Source organism: Amphiura filiformis, chromosome 20 (genome assembly GCF_039555335.1).
Source record: "Amphiura filiformis chromosome 20, Afil_fr2py, whole genome shotgun sequence".
Lineage (NCBI taxonomy): Eukaryota > Metazoa > Echinodermata > Ophiuroidea > Amphilepidida > Amphiuridae > Amphiura > Amphiura filiformis.
In genome coordinates this window covers 41,738,430-41,746,884 of record NC_092647.1, presented here as the reverse complement: position 1 = coordinate 41,746,884, position 8,455 = coordinate 41,738,430, and the positions used below count along the sequence as shown (strand labels likewise).

At 38.7% G+C, this 8,455-nt stretch overlaps 1 protein-coding gene across 1 annotated transcript in view; it reads left to right on the top strand.

Moving 5' to 3' along the window:
- Nucleotides 1-984: 984 nt before the first annotated feature.
- Nucleotides 985-8,455, top strand: part of LOC140143093 (activin receptor type-2A-like) — a 28,519-nt gene continuing 21,048 nt past the window's right edge. Inside the window, exons 1-3 of the mRNA XM_072165143.1 lie at nt 985-1,707; nt 4,373-4,732; nt 5,758-6,479. Of these exons, the coding sequence (XP_072021244.1) occupies nt 1,572-1,707; nt 4,373-4,732; nt 5,758-6,479 (1,218 nt within the window). The 5' untranslated portion in view covers nt 985-1,571. The remainder of the gene's footprint in view (nt 1,708-4,372; nt 4,733-5,757; nt 6,480-8,455) is intronic.

The window sequence follows — 8,455 nt, the reverse complement described above, 5'->3', positions numbered from 1 at the left end:
TTTTCAAAACTTTCGAGACTTTGGGATGTTTTAAGTGAGATTTATACATAAAAATAAGTCTAGAGAACAAGGATCGTTTCCAAGTCTTTTTGTGGAACTCTAAGGGGGTTTATCGTTTATCCCTCAGAATCTGAAGTTTAGGGGGGCCTGATGCAAAAAAAAAATCATCGCAAAAAATCTTTTGGGCCCCCCCTTTTACAGATCTCAAAAATTGCAGCCCCCCCTTTTTTTGACATAAAAATTTAATGGGTCAACCCCCATAGAAAAGCATATAAACTCAATTTTCCCAGGAAAATTTGTGGTCATGATATTTTTCAGCCCTCCCCCCGCTTAGGAGGGTCAAAAAGTGTTTGTGAACGGTCCCTTAGGGCCCCTTCCTCGACTGTTGGAAAACAGTGTGGTTGGAAAAGACCGAAATTACTAACAATGCAAATTTTACATTAAAGAAAGAGAGAGGGAAAAGAGAGAAGAGAGAGAAAAACACCTTCCTCGCCAATTCATGAAAATCCCTGAACCAGAACCAAAACATTAATTTTATACCCCGGGTTTTATATGGCCTATATATAGGCCTACCAGGGCTACCAGAATATAAAGCTAGAATATGAATGATATGATTCACTATAGTTCTTGAAACAATTTTTTTCTTTTTTCGAATTACTGAGCATTTGTCTAAAACACCCGGCTAAAAGCTTTTCAGAAAAAAAAATGATTTGCCAAGCTAAAATGCCCCATATAATTCTTCAGAAAAAGTTTTCGAGACATTCCGTTCGATGAAACGACGACGATACATGAGGTGGTTAGGGAGGGAGTATCATCGCTTGAACAGCTACGAGGTTTCAGGATTTTTTTTATCTCTATGGTTTTCTGTAGTAAGCTATGTCCCCATTGGCTATTTGTAACTAAACAATAAAGACTCCCTGCGCTTTGCACGGAGCTGTCCAATTTGCTGATGGATAAATAAAGCACGTGTTGGCTTCGATAAAACCGTAAATGACCAGTCCAACTGTCATGAATTACTCATTAATATCAACTCAAAGTCTTTTGCCAACAAAAATAATAAAATCGGTTCTTTTTCAGCCTATATACTGCTTTCAAAATACCAAATACTATGCCCAGTACCCAGTCAGTTCGTTGAACACATTTACGGCATCGCTGACGATGCGACCAATCAGCGATGTCGTTACGAGTCCGCTTCGGAAGTCGGCATCGGGCACATCCGGGTCAGTTCATTGTGGTTTTCGCTCAGGCAGCTCAGCCATCTTGGAAGATTGACCCTGACCTCCGCCGAAGTGAACGAAAACGTCACCATTTCGATACAAATTTGTCAGAATCTACGCAACAATGGAGATTTTAAAACGTTATGGATCATCTAGAATGTTTTTATGTTCATCTATTGTCAAATTATGAACCAGGCTGCTTGCCATTGGCGACGCATCTAATTTTAAGCCAAAGCTGTTGACACAGCGAATGGTGTGATTTGCTGTTGTAGTATGTGGTGACCTCGAACACCGCACGTATAAAATCGGATCGCCAACAACGCACAATAATTTCCTAATTTACTGCCCACGTTTATGACGTTTGCCTTAAATAAAAGGCATTTTGCTGACTGCATTCATGTTTTATTTTGGTCAACAAAGATGATGGCGAACTCGACAATGTGTTGCGTCAAACTAACTGTTGTTTTGATTGTTTATTTATCAATATTGGGTAAGCGAGGTACACACACACAGTGGTAGTACTTATACTTGTACTGTACACATGAGTTGGAATCTACATTCAGTGCATGTACCATTCATCAACTTTGGCTGGCAATTCCAGCCCATTCATATGCATGTTAATTTTGTTCATATGCTTTGTTTGTTGTGAAATACATTGGCTATACGTGTGTAGGTGCACAAGTTGTGTGTAATATTTTCCATAAATAATTATGTATGGTCACATAAAATTCTGCATCATGCATGTATTGCAAATGTTTGCATTGCAGCATGCAGCATACAGTACAAAACATGCAGTAAATATATCAGCATACATTAAGCTCTGAACTAATAGAAGACATTTACTTCAAATACTAATTAAAGCCCTCAATGTTCCACTGTGCGTACATGTATCACACGCACGTTTGTCATCTTGAATGGCGTTCCATGATTTACAAATGTGACACGATCTGGTCCATGGGGGCCAAAAAAGGAGGCATTTTTGAAAATTGAGTTACTATAACTATTACCGGTACCTTATACAAACATTAAGCTATACTGAAAACACCAAACGTCTAGCATACTTGGTTCTAATCTAAAGTTATGTGATGTCTATTTTCTTAGGTATTTTAATTGTTTTATACTCCCTATTTTTGCCTTTCTCAATTTCAAATTTGCCGCCTTTGGCCCCCATGGACCAGATCGTGTCACAAATGTAATTTGTAATTTGGCAAGATTCGACTACATGTACGGTACATATATTGACATGCAAACATGTATAGTATAAATTGAGCCAGGAGTGTTGTCTGTTGAGCATTACCAGTATTAAAAATAAAAACTGGGCATTAGGTACACCACAGGTACAGGACCCCGTTTACACAGAGAGGGGTCAACTTCAATTGCAACCAGGCCAGTGTTCAAAATACCACCTGCATACATGCACAGATGCATGTACATGTAACTTTGACTCTGTGCATGTAGAATTTTGTCTGTGCATGTAAAATTTTGCACGAAAATCAGCCAATTTTTAGGGAAAAAATCAGAGTTGTGCATATAAGTTTTATTTTGTATTTCAATCCCTGAACCAGGCCTGGAAAAAATGAGCAATTTGGCAATCTCCTTGCCGTGTATAAATTTGGGGGGAAATTTTGCTTTTCTGGATAGAGAAATATAAGAAATAGTGGGAAATCCTGAGTTAGACTATAGAGGGAAATTTATCTCTCTTGCTGGGAAATAAAAGGGTTTTTTTTCAGGCCTGATTTGCAACATTTCTTAATGCACAATCTAAATCCTCCCCTTATCCCAAGAATGTAGGTAAATGGTTGTAATTATCAGACAGATTTGCCGACTCCTGAGGATCCCTATCTAGGCATATTGGTGTCAGGAGTGGGATTTTACTTGTACAATGTATGTCTATAGTTAGTGGAGATTTCAAATTAAAAATGGTGTCCGATTTACTGTATTTTTGTAGGTTTCCTTGAATCTCTCTGTGTGTTTTCCCCTCATGTTGGCAGTGAGTGCCATTGGTTTTAGCAATGGTAGGACTCAGAATGACCAGGGGCAATGTTAGGATTGATTTTTCCTCACTCTATTAAAAGCAGCACTATGAGGAGTAACAGTAATTTGGTTTTACGAGTAGGATTTTTATGAAGGTGGTCATACATCAGTCCGGGTTTTTCTCTCCAGTGTTAGGAGTGAAATTATTTTTAATTGGGATTAATTATCCAATCAAAAGTTTTCAGGCGCAGGCTTAAAAGTTGAATGGTGTCAGGAATGGGATTTTACTCTCTACATATATAATGGGGATTTCAAATTAAACATGGTGTCAAATTTACTGTAGGGTTTCTATCTAAGGGTTTTCTCCTCATGGTGTTGGTTTCAGCAATGGCAAGTGTTACTTGTTAGGATTGATTCTTATTTCTGTTTTGAGTAGGATTTTATCAAGGGGCCCAAGACTACATGTAGGTCATCAGAAATGGGTTTTTCTCACAGTGTCGGGAATGAAATAAGTTTTAGTTGGGGTTTTTGGGAAATGGATTGTTGCCCTAAAAAATTCACAAAATTGCCCCTGTGAGAAATGTTAATGGCAAAAAAGTACACACTGGGAGCATCTTTCATATTTTTGTAATTTATGTCTCGTAATCAAAAATAGAGTTTGAGCCCTGGTTGCAATCTCAGATTTTCGATACCGATCTAAGTACCCAGGTATTAAATGGGCTGGATTCACCCCCCATGTGTCTGTATTTACAGTTATTACTCCGAAAGGTTTGTTATTCCGAAGGGTCATTACTCCAAAGGGTTATTACCCCAGATTTACAACAAGGTTTGTTATTCCGAAGGGTCAATACTCAAAATTTAGAACAAGGTCTGGTTTGTTACTCCTGAATTTAAAAGTAGGCCTAATAACCCTTCCCTTTGTTGTAAAAAGTATCGACCCTCATGGAATGATGAACCTAGTTGAAGATTCAGAGTAACGATCCTTCAGAGTAATGAACTTTCGGAATAATGACCCTTTGGAATATCAAAACAACATGTTCCTGTATTTAATTTTACATGGTGTCAGAAGTGGGGTATATTTGCAGTTCAAAATATCTGTAAAAATACTCTTTCTCTTGCTATACAAATCAATTTTCAGCAATAATTAGTTTTAATTAAGTTTTCACTTCTTCTTGTTTTAGGTCTTTCCCCCACATCTGCAGCAAGTGTGGATCTACCTCTGGAACCTGTTTATTGCTGGGAATTTGTCCAAGCCGATTGTGACAAAGATCCCAGTAAATGTAGTGAAGAACTTGTTTTATGCCACAGTGAGGAGGAAACAGTGCGGACTTGTATGTCCTTATGGAAAACTAATATCACCACAGAGGTGTTGATGAAGGGCTGTTGGCCCAATGCAGATGAAAAACTTTGCAAAATGGATGAGTGTATATCACGGAAAGCTAAGGAAGAGGAAACAGACTTATTCTTCTGTTGCTGTACTGGTGATGAATGCAACCATGAGTTCAAGCATATACCAGATAACTTTACAGAGGAAATTCCAAGTAAGATATTTTTTGCAGTAATCGATAAGATTTTTGTTGTTGCAAGTTGGCATTTTGTCTTCATGACTGCAACTCATGCCCCGATTTGGCAAGACACTTCCAAGTTCTTCTGTCACAGGTTGACAACCATTTCTTTCACAATTTAGTCTCTAGTCAAATAAAAAGAAGTACCTGTATTGAAGATAATACACCACTTTCATTATGTTGTCATTTCTGTTTTGCAGCTAATTTTGCTCAGGTAACAGTTGATAATTCTTGGACTGTACATTGTACATCATTTTAGACTAGTACTAAGTTGCTGGCAGTGGTAGTCAAAACAAACTATGCCTATCTTTTACTGAAGTAGTAAACATAATGGTCAAGTTTATAAACAAGTGCCAAATTGTAATGTTTCTGAAGTTTAGGGATTCCTATCATTTGTGATATTTCCAGTATCTTAGTGCCTCTAAAAGACGGGCTGTAATTCTGCTGTTTGTTCCATGTACAATTTAAATTGGGGTCCAAGAGGTAAAAATTTGGGATCAGTGCCAGGATGTATGTACATGTATGTAGTGCTTTAAAGTTTACCTCAAGATTGGTTGTGATGACACTGTTTGTTTTAGGTTGAATAACCATGAAATGTGTGTACCGTTCTGCCGTTCAAGAAAAAAAAGCAGCTATCATTGCTGACACACATTGACTTCACTATCTACTTCATTTTGAGGGGGTGCTATTCATTTTTAGTTTTATTTAATTGGTAAAGACTTACTACTGCTACATGTATGTGCAGTGTGCTGATTATTATGGTGAAGGAAATCCATATAGAATAAAAACTTGTGTACCGGACTACCGGTACATGGCCTAAATTATGATTCAAATGAATAATAAAACATGAATTTTTATAAAGGTGCGCCCTCAATTTTTCGCAAAATTTAAAGTGTACAAGTACCGGTAATTTAAATAGTACCTTGGTTACATACATGTACATGCATGATGCATACATAATTAACAAATAACACTTCACATTTTGTACCTTTTTTCTGCAGCTCAAAGAGCACCAGGTATGCCAGCGACACGGCACAATCCTATACTAGTATCAACAGTATTGTATTCCCTGGTACCTATCGCAGGAGTCACCATTCTCATCATCATCTTGTATTGGATGTTCCGCAAGCATCGACGTTACACATCTTTAATCTCAATCCCGACAACGGAGCCCAGTCCTGTGGATCCACCCACACCTGCAGTGGGAATGAGACCATTACAGCTTCTTGAAATTAAAGCCAGAGGTCGCTTTGGAGCGGTGTGGAAAGCGCAGATGCTGACTGAGTATGTCGCTGTGAAAGTGTTCCCACTGCAGGACAAGCATTCGTGGATTACGGAACAAGAGATGTACAGCATTCCGCAGATGAAGCACGAGAATGTTTTGCAGTTTATCGCGACAGAAAAACGAGGCGAGGGTCTGGATCAAGAGCTGTGGCTCATCACAGAATTTCACCCGAGGGGATCACTGTGTGACTTTTTGAAAGCGAATCTGATCACCTGGAGCGAACTCTGCAAGATTGCAGAGACAATGGCCAAAGGACTGGCATTCATGCATGAGGACCTGCCGCCAACCACAATGTATGCGGCCAAGCCTGCCATTGCACACAGAGACTTCAAGAGCAAAAATGTGCTGCTCAAAAATGACTTGTCTGCCTGTATTGCAGATTTTGGGTTGGCCTGTAAATTTGAAGCTGGCAAGAGTCCGGGTGATACACATGGGCAGGTAAGTGATGGTGGTTTGTTTACACATTTAAAAAAGATAATGATTGATTGGCATGTAACATAAAAAAAAATTAGGGTAAGACTATACGCTCTAAGGGTAGACTATGTGCAGTGCTGTACGGTGCAAAACCTGATTGAGGAGCCAATGGTTCCTAACTTTATAAATTTAGGCGCCCAAATTTTGCTCCCAGGTAAAAAATCTTAAGGTGCCAACTGAACAGCCATGTGCGTTGAATGTTCATAGCTGCTGTACTCAATCTACATATGCCCACTGAACGCTACATACTCCATACAGCATGTAGCCTACAGTGTAGGCCTATATGTTTTCCAGGAAGTCCCCATTGAGACATATGATAATGCATATATTCATAGCATACATTCATACTCTTGAATGCTACATTACTCACATGTTTTGATTTTGCTGGCGATTAAAAGCTTCAATAGTTGGTCGCCATTGGCGCCAGGGATTGAATATTTAGTCGCCATTAGAAAAAATCTAGTCGCCAATGCGCCTAAAATGGTCGCACCGTATAGCACTGACTATGTGATCAATACACTTTTTCCTGTGTGTATGGAAAGAGTGCATCATAGGCGTGATACACTTTAAAGGGGGGTATGTGCTGCATTTTTGTCCGGCACGCTTTCTATAGCGTGAGGGTTTGGAAACCAGAAAATCGGTAAAAAGCATGGGAGCGACATAAGCGTGTGGGTAAAGCTGCTAATTGAAAAAAATATTATAATTTTAAAGTAATCTGATGATCTCTTCAAAATATTCATATTTTCTTCGTAAATTATTTTGCTGATGTCTTCAACTCGTACGACGTCACCTATAGTAGAATCGACGATCCATGAATTTTATGAATGGCCATGATTAGTCTCTACACAGCCGCTTTGGCCCACTCACTCGACACTAGCAGTGGAGCGAGCGGAACCACAGCGGCTGTGTAGAGGCTGATGAGTTTCCTGTTCAGGATGTCAGCCTACTACATGTAGATATTGTCACTCCATGTGTGCACAGTGCAGTAGCGTTGATCATATTTTTTGTGAGAAGATTGCAGTGATTCAGAGAAATTTTGTACAAAATATCTCGGGATAATGGATACGGCATGTCCCTTTAAAGTTGATTGATCGTGTCTGCAAAAACCATCACTGTAGTGCTGGACATTGTTGTTTCATTAACGGGATTGACTATGAAAATACATGCATGCTTGACCTACTTATACTGAACACAGCAGTGGATCGGGCTTCCTATAAGTTACAATCAGCATTTGTATAGAGCTATTTATTAATTATGAATTCTTACAAACATTGAAATCGATCAAATAGGATGTTTACAATGCATGTCTGGAAGGCCATGGGCCAGGTTTGGTAAAGGTTCATTCAAATTCAAATGACAAATGTGTGCTTTCTTTTTCCATTGCACTGATCTGGTTCCATCCTTGGAATAACAAGTAATTTAGGGCTATAACTTTTTTGTTGGAAAAAACTAATGCAATTGCACCGAAAAACACAATTGCGCCACGAATAATACGCAATCACGCTTTTCCTCCAGTGCTTACACTAGCATATTTTTTCCAAGCAAACAGGGAAAACAATGCATGTTGTGTTTTTTTTATAATCAGTGGTGTGATGTGCCTGTGTACACTTTTCCTTTGGACTTTAGGGGTTCCGGTTTAATAAACCCATCTTTGGACTGATTTTTGAAAAAACTTGTACCCAAAAAGAACAGCAATTACAGCATGTACATTGATTTTACTTAGGTACTTATTTTGACAATTATCAGGTTTTACACAGGGTGCAAATTAAGCAGGGGCATGCATGTTTTGCCTTTTTTCAACCTAAAAATACAGCTTGTTCATGTGTTCCTAACTTCATGTGGCAACTTTAGGTTTGAAAGTGACCCTGGTTATCCCATTGTACGATAACTATCAGGTATTTTTTTATCCAGTTTCACACTTCTCTAGTCCCTTGTCATTG